General features: G+C 49.7%; 5 protein-coding genes across 5 annotated transcripts; 2 read left to right on the forward strand and 3 right to left on the reverse strand.

Moving 5' to 3' along the window:
- Positions 1–726: 726 nt before the first annotated feature.
- On the reverse strand, positions 727–1,872 carry ENH_00054060 (hypothetical protein, conserved; the record flags this gene model as incomplete). Its single annotated transcript, XM_013583745.1, has 1 exon — positions 727–1,872. One exon carries the CDS (start codon positions 1,870–1,872, stop codon positions 727–729), a length of 1,146 nt encoding a protein of 381 aa, XP_013439199.1.
- A 1,420-nt stretch (positions 1,873–3,292) lies between these two features.
- On the reverse strand, positions 3,293–7,604 carry ENH_00054070 (helicase associated domain-containing protein, putative; the record flags this gene model as incomplete). The annotated part of the gene is made up of 8 exons (XM_013583746.1): positions 3,293–3,353; positions 3,525–3,580; positions 3,696–3,783; positions 3,995–4,101; positions 4,312–4,680; positions 4,793–5,391; positions 5,621–5,833; positions 6,035–7,604. 8 exons carry the CDS (start codon positions 7,602–7,604, stop codon positions 3,293–3,295), a joined length of 3,063 nt encoding a protein of 1,020 aa, XP_013439200.1.
- Positions 7,605–8,187: 583 nt separating this feature from the next.
- On the forward strand, positions 8,188–9,174 carry ENH_00054080 (mitochondrial import inner membrane translocase subunit Tim17 domain-contraining protein, putative; the record flags this gene model as incomplete). The annotated part of the gene is made up of 3 exons (XM_013583747.1): positions 8,188–8,476; positions 8,756–8,934; positions 9,139–9,174. The coding sequence occupies 3 exons, from the start codon at positions 8,188–8,190 to the stop codon at positions 9,172–9,174; spliced, it is 504 nt and encodes a 167-aa protein (XP_013439201.1).
- Positions 9,175–9,955: 781 nt separating this feature from the next.
- On the reverse strand, positions 9,956–12,911 carry ENH_00054090 (hypothetical protein, conserved; the record flags this gene model as incomplete). Its single annotated transcript, XM_013583748.1, has 9 exons — positions 9,956–9,995; positions 10,120–10,186; positions 10,291–10,329; positions 10,453–10,531; positions 10,715–10,775; positions 11,476–11,545; positions 11,835–12,313; positions 12,428–12,621; positions 12,825–12,911. The coding sequence occupies 9 exons, from the start codon at positions 12,909–12,911 to the stop codon at positions 9,956–9,958; spliced, it is 1,116 nt and encodes a 371-aa protein (XP_013439202.1).
- A 3,238-nt stretch (positions 12,912–16,149) lies between these two features.
- On the forward strand, positions 16,150–19,424 carry ENH_00054100 (replication factor-A C terminal domain-containing protein, putative; the record flags this gene model as incomplete). Its single annotated transcript, XM_013583749.1, has 13 exons — positions 16,150–16,187; positions 16,290–16,425; positions 16,725–16,864; positions 17,033–17,123; positions 17,279–17,389; positions 17,559–17,747; positions 17,889–18,008; positions 18,135–18,317; positions 18,445–18,529; positions 18,678–18,769; positions 18,970–19,107; positions 19,209–19,256; positions 19,368–19,424. The coding sequence occupies 13 exons, from the start codon at positions 16,150–16,152 to the stop codon at positions 19,422–19,424; spliced, it is 1,428 nt and encodes a 475-aa protein (XP_013439203.1).
- Between the last annotated feature and the right edge of the window lie 974 nt (positions 19,425–20,398).

Genomic DNA, 20,398 nt, shown 5'->3' on the forward strand with positions numbered 1-20,398 from the left:
CAAACAGCGCATACTTCTGTCCGTGCTTCCTGTTTGCACGCATTCGGAAGTTGTATTTAGATACCAACGAGTCATTTGGAAGTGGATAATAGTGCCAGTACGTCCCTAAGCTAGCGTTTGCACAGTGGAGGCTGAAATTAGCAGATCAGCTTCCTAGGGAGGCTCCGTGCGCGAGAACCGTACGCTGCTGCAGCATTTACGTTCTGCGTGAAAGGTGGCTAGTACAGACTACGCTGCTGTATGGTATATGCTTAAAAGACGGACGCCTTCACTACTACGGCGTAGCTTTGGTCGTGACCTAACACTGATGGTTTTCTCATTTCGATTTCTTTAGCATTGTTGTAGTCTTAAGTTGGAAATAGATAGTAACTTGCTGCTTTGCATCAATTTCACAAGACTAAGACTAGTCAGCTTCACATGCTGCATTTTTCACTCAGTTTGGAATTTTATGTAATTTATTCGAAAACGTTAAAAATTGCATGTGCTACAAAAGAGACTGAGAAACTCGGACCACGATGGCCTCGACTCAGTCGAGCAGTGTAGAACGCCTTCAAGTGCACTGCATCAGTGAGCAAAAGAATTCCCTCCGTTTTTGGGCGTGCTGCTGCTGCCCAGTTATCTCAGGAGTGGTTTTCTTTGCTCCTCAAGGCAATCCTCCATATGGGGACTGATGGCGGTGGTTGCGTTCTATCTTAAAATCTCTACATTCGTTGGAGTACTTGTTAGCTAATTTTCCACTTCGGGGGAGACGTTGGAGGGTTCTTTCAATTTCGATTTTTCCTGTGCTCTCGCTTTCCTTAGTTCGTCTTTCACTTCAGTCTCTCTCTTCTCTCTGGGTGCTTGACGGCTTCGACGCACTTCTCTCCTTCTGAGGCAATCTGGCATTACCGTGCCCTTTTGCAGAGGATGGACAAGTCCACAGAAACTGAGGAACAGAGACAAGTTGTGTCGTGGTTTGTCAACCGCTTCAGGGCGACTTATGGGAGGTGTGTGCCAACTTGGAATCCCCTCCTTTGGGACATTGTTACTATCAAGTTTGCAAGCTTCGCGATTCGCCGCAAACAGGCATGACTCGAATATGAAAGTTAAAAATTCGATTCTTTCGGGATGCACTTTTTCCAGCTCGCGCTCGCTGTGTGAGGGCCGGCTTGCTGCTTGTTCTTCTGCTTGAGGTTCTGCATCTTCCGTTGCGAGAGGTGGCGTAACGGGATAAGGCGTCAGCAGTTCCTGAATGTCCAACGCCTGCAGTTCACTTTCCACGCGGGTTATAACACTAGACGCGATAGCATCTTCAGGGATAAACGCAGAGAAATCCTGTCGGTCCATGCTGTAAACGGAACGAGCCATCTTTACTTTCTTGAGCCTTTCTTGAATCGCTTGTATATACTTGTCGGCAACTTTTGCCTCTCGCTCGAGGCAGTCTGCTTGAAAGTCTGAATGGCCTGTCTCTCGAACAAGCCACTCCCGGAAGGCGTATGATGCCTCAAGCTCAATCTCACATGTGTTCTGACTGAGTTCCAGCGACCCCTGTACGTGGTTTATGTGGTGCATCGAGCAACACGTTGCCATTCCTGAGTACTTGGGGACTTCTGTCGAGGATGTAGGGGAAGCGCAAATTCTGAGCGACAGAGGTTTCTCTTTTCTGCGGGTCAGAATATTTTTGGCGGCGCAGTTGTAGAACCACCTCCACAATGAATAGCTCTTGTCTTCTAGGAAAGAACTCATGGGTCCAGTGGTCCCTAGCCGTACCTCCTCCGGTACAAGCGCGTAAAGTTCTACCTTACATGGTAGCTCGGAGCACCGTATTCCTGTTGTAAGCTCATAGGCTATTCTGGGGAACACTTGCCACGCAACGCCATCTGCAGAGTCCATTGTAGCTTCAGCGGTGAAAATGCGTGAAAGACGATAAACTCCAGTGATACATGCAAGCCCAGCACGTATTCGTGCACAGAATTATCCAAGAAGCTCTGATAACAGCTTCCGCTGACAGCTGCCTGACCTCTGTTGTCTTCTCTTTACGGGTTGGCGGTCACCTCAGCCTCTAGAGCCTCTACCCCTGCAACATGAGATAAGTTCTAAAGAAGATATCAAAAATAGGGCATGAACAATTCGAATTTAGCAGAATTTTTTTGAGTCTGATTTTGTAAGAACTCCTGCAAAATAATGCAGCGAGCTCAAGGGAATCGGTGGTCTCTGATAGCACAATCGCTAGCAACTGGAGAAAATGTCTGTGGGCTCAGCGGACCAGCAGCACAATAGCGTACACTAAATTGAAAAACCTTTACTGCTTTAATATTCTACTTAAGGTAATATTAGCTTACAGTGACCACTTGCAGTGAGCTCTTCCACTGCGGAATCTGCTGCCGACTCTAGATCAACTCTGTAGAGACTGCTGTACGCGAAGTACAGCTTCGTGCGGCGTACGGGCTCTTCACTGCGGAATCTATTAAAGTACTTTGAGTTGCTTCAATTATATTAACATTAATATGTCCTTAAAGGCATGCTGAAGTCTTAGAGTAGACTCCTGTCACCGGTAGCAGCAATGTGTGCGCACAGTCACGCCGTCATGCTCGATGTGCTGAAATCCCTGCCAACAGAAAACTATGTCCGTCCAGCCACTCTTGTCTAAGCACGTAAGCACATTTGCAAACTTATGGTTAATCACCCATCTTTCTTCTGTGTTCTCGTGCTCGTTTCCTGAGGCTCTGCTGTAAATGCACTGTGCCACTCAGGGGCCGTAGTGTCCTCGAATAACTCTTGTGGCCCAGGGTGCGCGGCAAGCAGACACCGGTATATGCTGCACAACAATCTAATACATATCAAGTGACAACCGCCGGCTGTGAATCACAGCAATGCTAAAGCCACACGTAGTCCTTCACAGGCATTGCTTCACTTCACCAGGTGGCAGCTAGCTAGCCTCTCAGTGACCACGCAAATCAATGAAAATTGCAACTACTATTTCAGTAGTGCATTTTGACTCAGCGAATTGCTACTAGTTGGACATTCAGTGTATCTGAGCTACGTATACTCGCGGGTAGCCGCAAGTGATGGGCACCTTGCTTCCTTCCACCCTGCAATGTGTCTACGGAAGTCACATTCAATAGTCTTAAAGGTCATATGCAGAATACTGAAAAAGTTTAATAACGGCAAGTTTCCATCGCAGTTGTGCGAGACATGGCCCGGCACGAGGAGTTTATGGGGAAAGCGTGAATCCGGCTGAAATAAGGAATTGCTCGTGAGGAAATAAATCCACAAATACTCAATGCAAATATATTACTGCTCTCTGATACGACTATGTGAGGAATTCTGCAGAGTTCGTTGTGAAAAGATGAGGAGCAACTTCAGGCAGCCATCTGCAACATCCAAGACACAAAACGACAAGCCTTCCATATAGAAATTCGAAGATACGTTTATGAGTACCCAGGCACTAGATCGCCCCGGAAACCCACAACAGGCAAAGCTGCGCACACAAGAAACTACCACTAAAATGCATCATTAAGTAAAAGGAGTGTCGCAAGGCTCACTGTGGATCGATTGCTGTTACTTGCTGCATGTAAACGCAGCCATCCCGCATGAAAGCCTAAGGAACCGACTCGCAGGAGAAAGAGGATTAGCTGCGTCACGGAAACGCCGTTTTCCTACGTTGGAATTTGCAATAAGGAAATGTCTTTCTACGGAAACACTGTGAGGCTCACCTGCCCATATACAACAAATGGAGGAGCGCAGTTCGATAACACAGAGGAGGGGTGTATGACGAACGGAGGCGAGCTTGCTGACCTAGGGCTGAAGAGTGCCGCACGCACAGAGCGCTGAACGCTGTGCATGCTTACACGCCTCATGCGCTCTTTGCAACTCGCCAGCATGGACGTTTTATCATGGGCACACATCTCGAGCACCTGCGCGCCATGCGATTGTTCAATAAGGGTATTGCTAGAGAAGGGTAAGAGCGCGGACAGTCATGTCCAAGTTTTACATAAACTATGTATACCCTTACAGTCTGAACAGCCTGTATATCTGGTCGTGTGTTTTCTCTGCCACATTTAGGCAAAATGCTGCCGCCAGTGCACGAAGGAGCGGCTTGCAGTCCCCTTTGCAAGTCACCTGCAAGCACCACACACCACCGTGCAACTGAACAAGCGCGTTAGACCGCACTACGCATACTTTCCATGAAAGCAGTTTCAGCTTCAACTGGTGGTGCCCTGACTCACCACGTAGCGCCTATGAATGCTAAGCAGCACCAATTCTGCATTCTTTGGACTATGACTACTGGAACAAGAATGGGCCGCTTCAATTGAACGGCAGGATACTCACTAAAGGCAGCCCGGATTTTTGCATCCAATTCAGCATCACCCTTCGCATCTTTGATGCACGCCACATCACTTGCTCATCAACAAGGTGCTTCTCCGCCCATCTGGAGGCTTCTTCAGCTCCCTGTTCGCTTTTTATATCGTAGTACTGGTTAAAGACATTCAAGGCCGTCACTGCGTCTCCCTCGATGCTTCCAAGCAGCGCGCGACACAGCGCAAGCCGCTGTCGTGCTGCAGATGCATTCCGACGGTTTCCTCCAATCAGAGGGTCCTTTAGAGACATGCCACAATTCTCTAAAGCAGGGCGCTGCCACACAGGAGGCCCGCCGAGAAGAGCACAGAGCGCTGCTGCTTCTACGGAACATCCAAACGCCTGAAAAAAAACAACAGTAGGAAGTGGTGATGCTGGCTTCTTACGCCAAGCCGCTGCTCGCGTTGTTGTTGAAGGACCTAGCTGTGAATACACTGACAGGACGGAGCCGCACCTGCTCCGTAGAGATAACGAGAAGGCGAGTCAGCTCCGGGGAAAGTAAGCCCTGTGCAATCATGCACCCGAGTGGCTTAGTTATACGGCCCCCGTCATCTACCGCCTGAAGCTGCAGTAGGTGTTCACCAGCAGCAGCAACAGCAGCAGCGGGTGGTGGTTGCAGCAACGGCAGCCGGTGCAGAGAATGTATACCCAACGCCTTGAGCTGTAGTAGCAGCGGAGCAATGTCTTCCAGGGCCGACGCTGGTAACTCTCCATAGGCCTCCCTGTGACTAGTTGTAGCGGCAGCAGCAAATGCGGCAGCACCTCGCGCACAAGTAACTGCGAATGCACTCGCAGTGCAGAGACGGTAACAGCAGCCTCCGTCCGCATATCGTCCTGCTAAGGATGCCCGCAGGTCCGCAAGCGCCCCACTGATGGGAACATTGCAGAATCGATGCAGACGAAGAAATGGATCGAAGACGGATCTTCGAGTGTACATGCAATCTACGACAAATCTAATGGGCATAACGGCGGGCGACACACAAGGAGGGAAAACAGAAGGGGATATGAAAATGCGGAGGGCGGAGGAGGGAGGCGGCAGGGAGGGGCTTAAATCTGTGGAAAGCATAAATACCCACATACGCACCAATGTACAAAAGACGAAATATATTGAAAATATTCCTACATCCGTTTTAATACACAGAAGACCTGTGGACGATAAGACAGGGGGCAAAATAATGAGGGGAGATAAAGACGCAAAGAGTGAAAGCTCTTGGCCCACGTAAGAGTACACACTGAACGACTGCAAACGCAGAATCCGCCTCGAAAGAACATTTGGGCATACCTGGAGCCAAACAAACGACCTCCACCGGTGGATTCTGCAGATTCGGTTGTTGCTGTCCCCGTTGCTGTGGTTGTTTCAACACCTCCTGTAAGCAGTGCTGAAGCCTTTCTGCAAGTGCAGTGACATCCTCTTGAGACGGTACGAACACAAATATTGAGCCAGGATGCGAAGCCCCTCCTTGTGCCTCTGGAGAAGCAGTCACTAGCAATGAGACTGCAGCAAAAATCATGCACAGTAGGTAAAACCACAGGAAAGCATATCATTGGCTTGCTGCGCTTGCGATTCTTGAAGAAAACAGAGGGCACACTGTTGTCCGTACCACAAGAGGACGAAAAGCCAGATATTATCGACCACAGAGAAAGAACTTAAAGGTAGTAGAAGAAGCATATGGCTGTACAGGTGGCTGCTGCTCACCTACAGCAGCAGCAGCTCCAACGAAGTTGGGAGTGGCATTCTTAAGATAGCGAACAGCTACGCGTTTTGTTGGTAGCGCAACAGATATTATTGAAACTGAAGAAAGATTTCCTTTAGAGATGAAGGACTCCTCATGAAGGCTGGCAGTCAACGGCGGGCTCTCTGCTCTAGTGCCGCTTAAACCCTCGTGAGATTTTGGTGGCTCTTCTCGTGGAGGCGCAGATGCTGTTCCTCCTTGTGTTTCCAGCTCTGTAGCGGATCTTGCTGTTGCTGCTGATGATGCTTCACTGTCGCTGTTCCTGCCGAAAAGTGGTTCTGTCGCGTGCGAGGTACTATATAGGAAACGCTTAGGCGGCTCTGCGTCGGCCTGCGTGTCTGTTCGCTCGATACAAGCTGCTTGTTCTGGTGAAAACCCACTGATGTTGACATTTGCACTGCTCCTGCTGCTCTTGGCGCCGTTGCTGCTGCTATTCATCTTCTTAAGCTTTTTCTGGATTTTCCGCAAACGCTGTTGCAGTTTCTTGTCTTTGCTTTTGGCCTTCTTCCGTTTCGCGGGTCTCCCACGAGGGGTGCGTGGCTGCCCTGCGGTGACTCCCAAGACCACCACTTCATCTGACGAGACGCAAGAAACACTGCTGCTTCTTGTCCTACTGTTTCTGCTGCTGCATTCCAAAGACTCGGCATTGCCTGAAGCCTGTGTAAAGGGTACTGCTGCTGCTTGCTCCCCAGAGTCTGAACTCGATATTGAGAGCTCCCGCTTCTGTTGCTGCTGAGGTCTCGCCTTCGGCTCTTTTTGCTTAACATCCCATCGGCTGCTTTTCGGTGTGAAGAAGCGTAGTTGGAACTCCTGCTGTTGTTGCGCTGCAGCCTCAAGGGCCTTTACCGAGCTGTACGGAATAATTGCAGCATCTGGTCTTGCTGCATCTTCGTTAGAGGCGAAAAATTGGGCCAGCTGCAGGGTCCACTGCGGCTGTACTGCTGCAGGAGGTAGCAATAGCAGCACCCTCAGCGCAGGTTTCTTTCGTCTCACTTTGCGCAGTAGTGGAAGAAGTAGTTCGGTGCTGAAGCCGTGCTGTAAGGACACTTCGAGCGCAACAACGCAGCAATTCGATAGCAACGGCTGTTGTAGGATCCGCTGCAGCAATTGCCTAGTTGTAAGATACACGAGGCGGGGAGGTGAGCTGCTGTTTTGGGTACTGCTGCTGACGATGCTTTTATGTGTGCTAATACATGATGCATAACGCCCTCCACCCCATTCCCTGGCAGCCGCTGCGGCTGAGTCTGATGCAGTTCTTGTCTCCAGGGCAACTAATATATGTGTCTGAGGCTGGTGCCGGTGTACTCGCTGAGGAGCCCAGTCGTGCTGCAAGAGGAGGAGCGGTAGGATGACGGAGCAGCGAAGCGCAGCCGAGCCGTCAGAGCCACCGACTACCAGGACAACACCTGAGTTCTCCGTAGCTGCCAACAAAGGCAGCTGCCGCTCCTGCCACCAGCTAAGGGAGTGATCAACTTCAGGAACAGCATCTGGGGCTGTGGTTGTTGTGCTGTCGGCCATCGACAAGTGCCACATTCAATTGTTTGTTAGTGGGCCGACTACATTCCACATTGCTTCAGGCTAGTATTTATTCCTAACTGCGGTCCGCCGCACCTTTCGATTGCGTCGTTCTTGGTTCTCCTGCTATGCCTGTAGATACTGCAGTTCCTTGTACATTGCCTGCACTTCGCAGCCGCAGGTACAATTATGCACACTTTATGCAGAGCATAATAGCGCCTCAGAAAAGACTTCACGTGATAATGTACTGGCGAATAGATGGAGCTGCGGTTCCACAGAAGTCTTCGTCCAGAATGAGTCCCTGGGGCCCCCCTAGGGACTGAACAGCAGCTGCTCTGAAGGGTTAGCATGCGGTCTTCAGCCACGCAAAGCTGTGACGCTCTATAGAAATTAAGCAATTATTTTTTACAGCGTAAGTGTAACATGGTACTGCCATACGGGCCATTTTCCCGTTAGAGCACAATCTGCTGCGTCTGGCCCAAGGGCCCTTGGTGCCTCTATGCCTTGGCATTACTCTACTTTCGTTTCAGAAGAAGATTGACTACCAAGGTGTGGGTGGACAAACGAGTGTTTTATCCAACAGAAAAGGAAACCACTGCTGATGCCGGAGACATCGGGAGGGAGCAATGATCACCTTGGGTCCCTTGGCACGAATTCCACTTCATCTGGCGGCGGCTTCCTGTCAAATACAATGTACAGCCACCCTATGTCCGTATTTCTTTCCCCGCAATATCGTAACTTATCTCTTTTTGAGATGAAGGGGGAAGAGGACAGCAGGGAACGCGCAGAGATCATCCAGCAGCTCAGAGCCCAGAGAGCGGTTGAGAGCTTCTTTAACGATGGCTGTCTCGTCAGAGCAGCCACAATGGGGGTAGGAGGTGGCCTCGTGGGTGGGTTGCTTACTTAGTCACATCATCGAGCTGTGTTCGTCCCTTGTCCAGCTTGCGAGGAAAATCCATTGAACAGCACCAGCTTAGTACGCTAGAGAAGTACGAAAAAATCAGCGTGGCAGACTTAGCACTCTCAGCTTATTTTCCATATCCTATTAGTGTGGCCCAGTTTTTGTTGCAGTGCTTTCTGAAACGGCTACACCACCTGTCCAGTCCTCCGCATGTCCTGACGCGCATCTAGTGGCCACAAGTCAAATCCTTGTGTGAGCTTCGTTGCAGGGATTCTCTTGGGTGCATTTCTCTTCACAATGAAGCCCGTTGATGTGAATACCACATTGGGGCTCAGGGCCCAGCTGAGGGAACAGTACAAAACATTTGTGCCCGAAGTGGCATCTACCGCAAAAAACTTCGCAAAGATCGGAGGCTTATATTCCTTTTCGGAATGCATCATTGATAGGGTGCGGTACACCTGAACCCCCCAGTCACAAGGACCGGCTGCGGTCTTTTGAGTTTATCTTCGTGTGTCTGAAGGAATACCGCTGAGTTGGCCGCAGTCGCTCCCACCGTAGAACCCTATCGCAGGATATTCATCCCGCTTGAATGCCTTCCCTGCAAATATACATTCTCTCTCCTCCTCCATCCAGTTTGTTATCTCGTCGCAGTGCGGGCAGTGCTCCTCCTCCATGAGATTTCTCTAGGCTCCATCTTCCCCTTATATTTTTTTCCCAGGCACGAGCAACGCACGACCTTCGGGGAGCCGTTTACGGAGGTTGCTTGACAGGCGCTATCTTAGCAATCAAAGGTAAATATTGAAACTCCTTGGATTTTTGTGTTCCCCCGGGGTTCGCTCATGTTGAAGGCTCCAGCCACTAAATGACCTGCGTATATGTCGCGTGTTTCTTGCCCGGTCTTCCATCTTGCCGCGGGCATTTGTATGCCTGTTGCCTCTCTTGCGACACTTTTCCAAGAGAATTTAGTCTACATTGGCAGCTTTTGCTCCCTGTGGAAGTACTATTGCCTGAGATGTTGCTAAACAGGTGACCGGTGTTTCACTTAGTCTTTATTGCCCCCCTATTTCTATAATGTGAATATAACTTCTTCATTGAACTGGCAACGGCGGGATTGAATATTTGTCGCCTACTGTACAGCGAATCATACTGAGATACCGGGGCTCGCTTTTTGCTGCGGTTTTTTAGGAGGCCCCCGGGCAATGGCTGTTGGCAGCATAGGCTTTGGAGCCTTTGCGGCTATCATGGAGCTTCTCCAGCCGTTCGTCGGCCTTGACGCGTAGCAGGAGAGGGAAACAGTCAGAGATACGGGCGGCAGCAAACGTAGAAGAATGTGTCGTTTGGCCTATCCTCTCTGCGTGCTTTTGCTATTCATTGCATATCTCACATGTTTTTATTTGCTAACGGTCTCGTTTCGCAAACTGGCTAACTCAGAGTTGCACATTCAAGTCAACTACTTGAAAGAGGAGGTTCAGCGTTTCCAGTGCGTTGCTTTTGGGTCGGGCAACCACCTGTAAGCAAATTACGTCAGGTCCACGACAGATACATTCCAGATATATTCCTAATGAGTGGCCGCTATACTGCCTGCAGTAGCGACCGTAGCAGTAGCAGCACCAGCGGGAACAAAAAACAAACCTGTAGCAAGCTGCCAAGCCTCTTCGGTGATATGTGCCCTGCTGGTGCTCTTCGCCATTGTAAATAGCTGAACGCAGCGCCGCAAACACGCACGTATCCCCTTCTTCTGTGGCCTGGTTCTGTGGCTTCTGCAGCTACAGCTGTTGATGAAAGAACAATAAGTTTTCTCACCCTCTACTAGAGGTCTTCCATTGGCGTCAGTTTTAATGCCTGCATCACCGAAAAGACTCAAAGGCACATGATGCTTTCTTGTGGGGAATTATCACCAGTTAGGGCCACGGCTGTCGGCAACTTCTGCAGGGCCTGTTTCTGTCTATTTGACCTTTTCCGTACCCTCTAGTTCCTCAGGGTAGAGCCAGCGGTTGGCCCAAAGATCCAACAAACTTTTGGGACGTTGAATTGGGGGGTCTTCCTGCGGCAGGTGCACAGCGCAGACATACAGGCATTACGTAAAATCGGCTAGTTCACCACCGCTTTCCAGCACTGAGACACTTTGGCTGAGGGCAGGACAACTGTTGGCCCACAGTATAACTACATAAGTTTAGGTAGAAGATATGAGGGAGAAGAGGGCCGGTGGGGGGAGTCAAGGGCCGACCTTCATTTGCACATCGACTTCGATCTCCTCTATTCTGATCATAGTCACCCAGTGGCGAATCCTGATCACGCAGATACAACTGTACATAGAGAAAGTAACTACAGTTACCACAAAAGGGGGGTTTCTTCTGCAAATTTGCATGCTGCCATTCGTCTGCTTCAGAAGGCCTGATATTAATCTAAGAACGCAACTGAGGTGGTTCGTTTGTTGGAAACACGAAGCTACCAGCATCGGAGCCTTGCTGACTGCCCACTGCAAATTATCGGTACTAAGTAGTGGCCATTGTGCGCTATCCGATCCTAACAGTGATTTCGTGCTATTTCCCGAGTTCCCGCCCAGTAGGGCTCGGCTTGCCTGAGAAAGCGAGAGGACCTCCTCGTTTTCTTGTACCGGAAACTTAGGGTCTCCCCACATAGAGTCTGAACCCAACAAACAACAGTTCTGTGTCTTCGCCTGTCGGTTACCCGCAGCCAAACAGTCCGTGTGTGTAAACCGCGAAAGCGCATTAACAAACCTGTTGCTCGATAACCCCCTTCACGCGCGCAAACGGAACCCTGCAGCACCACGGACACTTTGTTGAATAGAACCCAGTAGCATCAACCCGAACACAACCTGCATTGCGCGCATCTTGCAACTTTTGCAGCCCTCTTGGAGGGCTCTACGAGAGTTCAACGCTGTCTGTGGTGCCCAGTCGTGTGGAATTGCTGTCGCATGCAAATGCCTATTCATACTTAGTGCAGCGCAAGGGGCTAAGTGCGTACGTGGGCTTGCCGAGTACAGTCCACTCGCGCGTACCGGCGATGAGAACCGTTCCAAACACAACCTTGTCGCCTGCAGCCACCGACAAATCGCATCGCCGCGAGCCTTGCGGGGTGCACGTATGCAACTAGCACTGGCAGTAGCCTCAATGCACCGGATTTCGGCAGAATTGTCGTCTTACGCACCGGCCTGTTTTCTATGCAGCTTCTCAGTTTGCACGAGATCTCCCACTGTCACCTGTAGAGGAAATTCAGAAATCTCTTTTGGGCCCAGTGTTCGACTGTCCGGACGCGCTGCTGGAAAAGTTTATGCATTAAACGAATATGCTCGAGTAGCGGGGTCCCACATTTGGTCGCCCTACCACTGCTGCACTTCCACAACTGGTTCAGCTGTGCAGTTTGTCTTGCCTTGTGCTGCGCGGAAGCGCTGCTCTTGAAGACACAGAATATTTCCTTGGGGTCGTACGAGAGGCGAAAAGACGGTCGCTCGCTGTGAGTCCCCTGGAAGCGCTGGAATGCTCCAATGTTTCCTGCTGGAGCTATCAACTGTTGCTGCCCTACAGGCTGTTGCTCTTTTTCCTCTTGGCCGTCTTCGATTTGATTTCCTCGTTGTAAGTCACTGTGTTCTCTTGCCTGTTCATGCGTCTGTGTAGGGTGTTCTGAATCTGGCTGATGCGGCACGGCGGCCCGACGTCGGCCGATTTTCTGGTCCCGAGGCCCTTCAGTAGCCCCTTTGCCCATCTGTGGGTGGAGGAAAATGAGCCACTTAGGTTCGGGCTGCGGCCGGCATGCCAAATGCTGTCTCCATTTTCTCGCGATACTGAATTTCTTGCGAGACTGCCTGATCCAAGAAAGCAACCATTAGGCCAAAACTCACTGAATGACAGGGACTTAGACGAAAGGTCTGCAACAAAAATTAATGGCTCCGTTACGGTACACGGCTGCATTTACAGACCTCGTTGTTCGCTTCCACCGTAGCTGTAAATCTTTGTAGGTTTCAAACAAAGAAAGGTCTTGTTGGGGAGCAGCCGGAGTTATCACACCGGGAGCTGCGCGTTCTGCCGCTACCGCTGCTGCTGCAGCGGAGGGGTGCAGCGGGACCTTCGGTGGCAGAAGCCTGCGCCTTCTGTGTTTTCCCGCAATGATTTCCTGCGATGAATACAACAGCACTTCTTATGCCGTGGAGCACCTAGGGGAACGAGGTGCCTAAGCCCCCATCAGACTGATCACGCTACAGTCCTGAGCGGCTGCATTGCAAAAGTTGAAGCAGAAACGCCAAGTGCCTTGATCATGAAACCGTGTGAGCTGGGTGACATGGAAGGAATTACCACATCGGCTTTACGTGTACTTACGAGGCGGTGTCCAACGACTTTTCTCTGAGGGTGAAATGTGATGTGACGGTACGAACCACTTAGGGCAATGTGTGTACCAGGTCGCATTGAACATGGGTCACAGGGCAGCCTCTGACCATACCCGCTAATCTGATCGAGGACGCTGCAGGGCACAGCCCTGTTCCCCCTAGCGATCTGTTGCCAAGGGCTTTGGAACGCTCGCAGATGCTGCTGCTGCCGCAGCTGTGGCTGTTGTAGTACGTTTGGGTAAGTTAAAGCAAAGGGAAATCGTGGGCGCACACAGGCACTGCTCCGGATTGTCGCGGCGCTTCTAGACAAGAGCATCTTGTCTTCGGATGCATACGCAGCGTTCTCTCTGTGGGGCGGCCAGTGCCAAAGGAGAAGGAAACCGAGCTCTCCGGATTACATAATGTTGTGGGGCAAGACTACTCCACAAGGGGAGTAAAAAGGAGGAAAGCCATGGCTCACAGGCAAGCGCAGCAACTGCGATGAGCTGTTGCTGCAATTTCTGTGTATCCCATTAGGTGACAAGGCCGTTGAATTGGTCTCCGATTAGCCTATAGATCTCAGGATGCTAGTAAACAATCGCTTAAGGATTTCAGGACCCAGCATAAGTGAGCGTTTGGCAGTACCACGTTAAGCACGCAATACCGTCAGAAGCCCCAGTCGGTGCAGACCACCTCGTACCAATGCAAAGAATCAGGCTCACGAATAGCCCAATTCACATTTATCTTTTAAATTTTAAATATCCACAATTTTAGACGCAGTATAGGGCTGCGCTCGAGAAATTACCTTAGTGTGCGCAATGCGTTCTGGTGGTCCCTTTTGACTTGGGGCTGACGGCACTGGCCCACTTGTACGCAGACAATTATCATATCTTGTGGTAGCTTCAAATGTATATATTGTTTTGGAACCCGATGCATCGGCGCAGTCCCCAAAGTGGCCTTATTTCACCGCATCTTCTCGGCAGTGTCCTCAATTTCTTTTGTTAACTACAGGTGGCCTGTCGATATTTGCTATGAAGCAGTAAATGAACTTTGTTCATGCTCTTTATCTTGCTCATGGCGTAGGATCTATCTTCCGTACGTTTTACATACGAGGGGAATATGATGGTTCATTTCAATGTCTAGATATTCTTAATATATTTATATGTGTTAAAGATAAAATTTTTGGTGGAAAGCCGGGATGTAAATAGTCCTCAATTAGAAAAGTAGGCTACAAAAAAGCCTAGATGCTAGCAATCACTTCCTACAGTAACTTTCTGAAAATATATTCAGTTATCCGTGGTGAGTGCATCCTTTTGTTAAGTGTTATTTGAAGAACGTAAACCTGATGCGGGAGAACATAGCCTGGCTTCTGTCCTGTGTGCAAGTGACCCAATAACTAAAAATCTTCACTCTGAGTTATACCCAAAATCTTTTGAGCTTGCGCGACTGCTACGGCTGCTTCCCTGAAGGAAGATCGCCTCAAATGAGTGGGAAACTGGCTGGTTCCTATCCTAAATTTTTGCAAGAATCCTTATATCGTGTTTATTCCTAGCGATTTGCAGGAAATTGGTAAGTTAGAGCTAGGCGGAGTGACAAGCTCCTACCAAAAATTTTCCAGTGAATCAATGACAATAAGTCTGTCCACAGTATGCCTGAGACAGAAATTAGCTGGACACAGGAATGCAGGGGCCCTGACTCTGCAAACGATTCGTAAGCTGTGCTCCATGAATCGAACTACGGGCACAAGGCTTCTTCGTTCGTGTTGTTGGAACATGAAGACGCTTGGTGGAACACACTGCTGCTTTGGAAGCAGAACCATAAGAGGCCAACCCTGTCTTCAGCCCACCTCCAGGCGCGGTGAGTAGGTAGGATGCACACGACAAAGGTTCTTGATGCATCAAGCAGAATGTGAAACAGGACGCGCTTTTGCAGTGACGTTTGATGCGCGAAAATCTTCCAAGTTCTGTTGACTGTTGAAGGCGCCGTAGAGCTTCAAATCGATATGCCTATTCCTTAAATCTCCAGTGGATTCCTTGTTTATTTTATCTTTCGCCATCTGTGTGCTTTCAGTATTTGCTCATTACTGCCTGTTGGGAGAGATATGGAACGGCGGGAATTGGTGCATCGCGAGATTGTGGAGCCCCTGAAACCCTATATTGCAGCCGCCTGACCCGTTGCGGTGTTACCCGCTCACTAGGGATACCAGTTACTTACCCCTTGGAGACCTGCAGCTTGCCTGAGCTGTTTCGGTAGTTTCGACACCTTAAGAGCACTGTAATGTCTACGGTTTTGTAGAGCCACTCAGTGTAAACTCCCCAGCTCACTGCTCACCCCCTTGACGGTTTGCTGATACCCATTTTCTGAATAGTGTCCGCACCGTAAGCGCGGATGAAACATAGATAGACCTGAGATAGTAACTTGCTAAGGTGCTCAATGCATATTTTTGAAGCGTTCGGCACATTGACATTGAGCAGGGCATCTACAAACTTGAACTGCATGTAGTTTCTCATGTGTAACGGGCATAAAGTAGCTTTCTGCAAGCACACAAGTATACTGAAGTTTTAAAGGAGGATACAGCAGCAGCGTGTGCATTCAAAAGAGTTTTCGAAGTCCTCCATAATAATATCACATGTACATTAACTATGCCAGTCACTTCAATTTGCTCATTCCTCAGTCGTAAGATTTGGCACAGACCCTACCATGTTGAAACTGTAGGATTCGTTGAAGAAGCCTGCAAGGATTCTTTTCGTAGATCTGAACGCTCAATTTCCTTTTTTATGACAGTGAATTATTATGGGATGGAAGGGCTAGTCTGGCGTGCTGCCCTTCGATTGGCCAGTACCACCCACCATCGCCCCCGATGTCTACCCCGCACCACACTCTAAGGAGCGTTTCCCCAGAAATAGCAGGACAGAAGTGGCCCATTTATAAATTAAAAAGGTCTTAATGCCAGTGTTCATACGCATAGAGCTAGAGCCAACATATTTCTCTTGTTGCTGGGAAGGCTTTGTCTTCTGTAGCCGAGGTGGTTGGGTGGCATGGTAGTGGCCACGAATCTACCGCGGCTCTCCGTGTCCTGCTGAGGATATTTGACTTTCTTCCATTAAAGATTAATTCTTCTTTTTTATGGTTGGCAGCTTGCTTCTTCTGTACCACGGGAACATCGGTGTTTCGGCCGGAGTGCGTGTACATTTCACCACCCGCTCGTTTCTGCTTGTTAGGCAGTTTTCCCCCCAGAAGCTCCTGTTTCTGCAGAAGCCGATATATCTCATTCTTACGTACACAAGAGAAAGAGCCTAATCTGGAAGAACTCCATACATCAACAGCCCACATCTAAAATGCTAGACTCGGCTGTCTCCTCCAGTGGACCCAGCGAGTAAGGGTATCATGCAGCAGTATTATCAGCATTACTGCTGAATATCCCTGCTCCTACCCATGGTTGATACTCTCAGTTTCTCTGCCCATTCTGCGCGCTCAGGAGGTACTTGAGCATCAGCTCCCTCAACCCCTATGTACATCGGTGGCAGATCAAGGCTCGAGTTGTTGACAAAAGCCCGCTGCAGACCACAAAAAACAACAGCAGATTTTTCCATGTTGACATCACAGACTCCGCGGTAAGCAGTGTATACACAGTCCCAGCAGAATGTATGCGTTTTCTGGCCGTAGATGCGCATAACTCTATCATTGTCTCAAGGGCTCATGCGTTTTAGGGGGACCTAATCCGAGCAAAGTTTTGGGGAGACGCCGCGGAGAAGTGGCATGGAGCTCTTGAAAAAGGAAATGTCAGGCAGGAATTGCAGCTGTCTCTCCGGATTTAGAAGTCGTCAAAATCATTACAAGTTTCGTGCTGATTTGCCGTTGCACTTGCCCTGGAGGTGCATCCCCGAGTGTTCGCCTGTGCTGTGAGCCGCAGGTTTACTGTTTCTCTCGTGGTAGGGTCAACGTAGCTAACAAGCGCTTCTCGACGCTGAGCAACAACTATGAGTTGTCATTCTCAGCCGATTCAGACATTAAGCCAGCAGAAGATGATGGGTCAATCCATGCAAAAAGGAGGTAATTAGTGGGGCATGCACATTGTATTTAGAATAAAAAAGCCAACTGCGGAATTCACGCATTCAGAGAGCATCGCTTTTCATACGGCTTCGGACAGTGCCCTTTCGGGCGTTCACTCTGAGTGGGGCAGAGTGGGCCAGAGCCTTAAGCTTTGGGCTATGTGTGCAGCTTATGTACAATGCCCCTACGGAACATCTTCAACTCTACAAGAGAGTGCCCATTTCCCACGGATGTGCTGGCCGTGGTCGTTGAAGTTCAGGTATGTAAAATGAACACCTTGTACGTGCAACAAAAGGGGCTATGGAGGGTCCCACTTGCATGCGTACGAGCTGAAACAACTGCTTTTCAGTAATGCTTCAACTCAGAATCTACGTGACTTAATGGTTGTTGGGGGATTTGGGTGTGTGCATGCAGCCAATATCTTCTGTCACAGCAAGAAGCAGCGGCGAAGAGCTTAAGCGCCGCGTGCTGAAGGTCCGCGACAAGTCGCAAGTGGAAATGGAAGTCAGCTTGTGGGGTGAGCAGGTGAGCTCTCAATGCAACCCGTTTCTTCCACACGCCAGCTTTTGGTCAGTTGAGTCTTAACTAGTCAGCAGCTGATGTCTTTGTTACTCCAAATGTTGTCACTGTAGCCAGTCCTGAATTTGGGAAACTATATCCCTAACTTTTCTTCTGAGCTACGATTCCTCCATAGGTTGACTCCATAACTGAGTCAGCACCCCTACCCCAAGTATACGGACTTACGGGCCTTAACATAAGGGACTGGCGAGGCGCAAGGAGTGCCAGCACCACGAAGTCTTCCCAAATAATAAAGGCGGGCGCAGGACTTCTTTCGTCTGAGGAAGAAGAGAGCGCAGCGGAAATGCTGCAGTGGTATACCACCGTAAGCCATAGATGCCACTGCCGATACACTTGCTTTTGTTGAATAAATATGGTCCGACGGCGGCTCATTGAGTGCTTTATGGCGTATTGGAACCCTGAATGTGAGCGTGTCAGCTTGTAGTGCTATTGGTGTGCTGTTCAGACAGGCAGCAGCCTTTCGTTTCACAACATGTCTCGAGGAGGCCCACCTAGTGAGGGAGCGTCGAACGAGCGAAAGCCCGTGCAGGAAATGAGTATCAAAGATATCAAGGACAAAAATGAGGTAATATGCTCGTTGTTTCCTGAGCCGTGTCGCTACTTTAGCCCAGTTGATGCCTTTCGTTTCCTGCGTTACCTTTTGTTCTGTCCCTGCACTTGTATATTTCCTGCTGCGCCCGTTTCGCCGCAGCCTGGGACCTATGCCTTTATAGCCCAAGTCCGCAGGATATACTGGAAGCCAAGGCAACAACAACAGCAGTCACAGCAACCGCAGCAGGACATTTATGCCTATGCTGCCTGCCCCACCTGTCGCAAGAAACTGCATGAGGACGCTGCGAATGAATACTCGTGCTATCCTTGCAACACTAGCCACGTAGGCCGCCGCCCATCATAGCTTGGCTCGAGTTGTGGTCTGTTTTATTATGGCAACGAGTACTGGATGCACAATGATTGAGACAACATCGCGACTTGCGAGTGTCAATTGTTCATGTTTGTTGCAGGTAACTCCTGATTGGCGGTACATGCTACTCGCTTCGTTCATAGACGCCACAGGCTCCTTGAGCTGCAGATGCTTCGCAGACATGGGTACTGTGCAACTGATACACTACACCTTGTTTTCGTCGTTCAGCCGAATGAGCACTTTTATTTGTGTTCACGTGGCCGGCATAGCTTTTGTGGTCGCCTGGACTCAATCGAGTTATCTCTGCTTCTGGAATTTGGTTGTGACTTTTAGGGCAATCGCTGCTTGGCTCTCCTGCATCGGAAGTGCGGGGCTGGAGTGCAGAGAAAAAAGAGATTTTCTTCGACTGGCAGTCGATCCTAAAGGTCATACACAGGAGACTCACACGCGTTAAATCTTTACAGACTGTTCAATATATCCTAGAAGCCATACACAGGGAACTCGCACGCATTAAATTTCTACAGATTGCTCATTAGTGGGAGCGATACCTAATGCGTTATCAAGAAACACCGAGCCCCGCTCTCAGCTGGCGCTGCAAAGTACTCGCTCTACTCTTTTTGTGCAGAATTCCTTCCGCGTACTTGTCAAGGCAGAGTTTGACAACTATAATGGGGAGCAGCGAATGAGATACACAGCTCTTAGGGTGGACATGATGGACCCCCACAGTCTAGCTCTGCTACTATACCAGCAAATCAAAACTGCGGTGAGCTGTGACGCCCTTTGTGTTGCTTTTGCTGCTTCTTTTGTCCCCAAAGGCAGATAAAAAAATACACCTGCATTACATGGATGTTGCGGTTTCTGTAGGTGCCTACGATAACTGATTTCGCCGAGAGCAAGAAGTCGAAATTTCAGGTCAGCCAGCAGCGATACAGGGGAAATGTTTTGTTCATAAGTTAGAGCTGGACAGTTTGAAGCACGCATTGCTACTGCATTTTATGTATTTTCGTTGCTGCTTTGTCTCAGGAAAGTGATAGTGGGCTTCAGCGGGAGCCGAAAAGGTCGGTTATCGAGGCCCACTGACTCAAGTGACGCGCAACGCGGAAGCCCCTGCAGACGTGGCAGGCAGCCGCGACTGCAGCAGCCCGGCTGACTGGGTCGGCATAGAACTCAACATTGGCTTTTGGGTCTTAGCTCCTGGAGCTTCAGTGTTCCTCGTGCCTAGTCTCTGTGCAAACAGAAGTGGTGACGGCACCGGGAGCAGCCCCACGTACCACAGACGCACTGTGTGATCGTCGGGCTCATTTTCAGGCAAACAGAGCGCACTGCTTCTGTTTTTAGTTGAGCCAAGGTGCCTAGGTGGAAGTTGCCGACCATATTTGCCCCAAAGTTCAATGTGCGGGTTGAGGCTCTGTAACGCCACTCTCGGTGTATGCTTTTCAAGCTCAGTGCATGCTCTTCCCGTCTTTCGAATAAAAACCCTGTAGGGGGATGATCAAGTGCTTTAGTTAGCTACTTAATGAAGGTAGTAGAAAACGGCTACGTTGGGGGCGGCAGCAACGTCGCATACTTTGAAGTGCAACAGAAGAAGGCTGCGTCCACGTCGTAGTGTTATAGCTCGCTTGCGGCCCCACACAGCCGAACGCTCACCCCATCAAAAAAAGATGCATTGAAAATCTTCGACGCACACTGAATCTGCACTGTTTTGCTCCGGGGCAGCCAGAACTACGTGTACTGCGCCGAGTTCCATCCGGGCCCAAATAGGGGTACCCATTACGGATGCACGTTACATTGTGAAGCAGGTGGCTTGTTATTTGTGAACGCGTCTTGACAAGTGTCCTATTTTCTTGAGTTTCAGTTCTGGCATAAGCAGACACCCACGCTAGGTCGTTGCACATACCAGATTCTGTGCAGGACCAGCTCTGTCTCGACGCAAATTTGTGTTTGCACGTCTTTATTTAAGTTATTTTAAGTACTTTTCCTTGGAGGGGAAACTACAGATTTGCAAGCGTGTTTATGAGTGGCTGCCGCAACAGTGCGATGAGCAGCGTCTGTGC

This window comes from Eimeria necatrix, genomic scaffold (assembly GCF_000499385.1).
Source record: "Eimeria necatrix Houghton genomic scaffold, Enh_scaff43, whole genome shotgun sequence".
In the NCBI taxonomy this organism is placed as follows: Eukaryota; Apicomplexa; class Conoidasida; order Eucoccidiorida; family Eimeriidae; genus Eimeria; species Eimeria necatrix.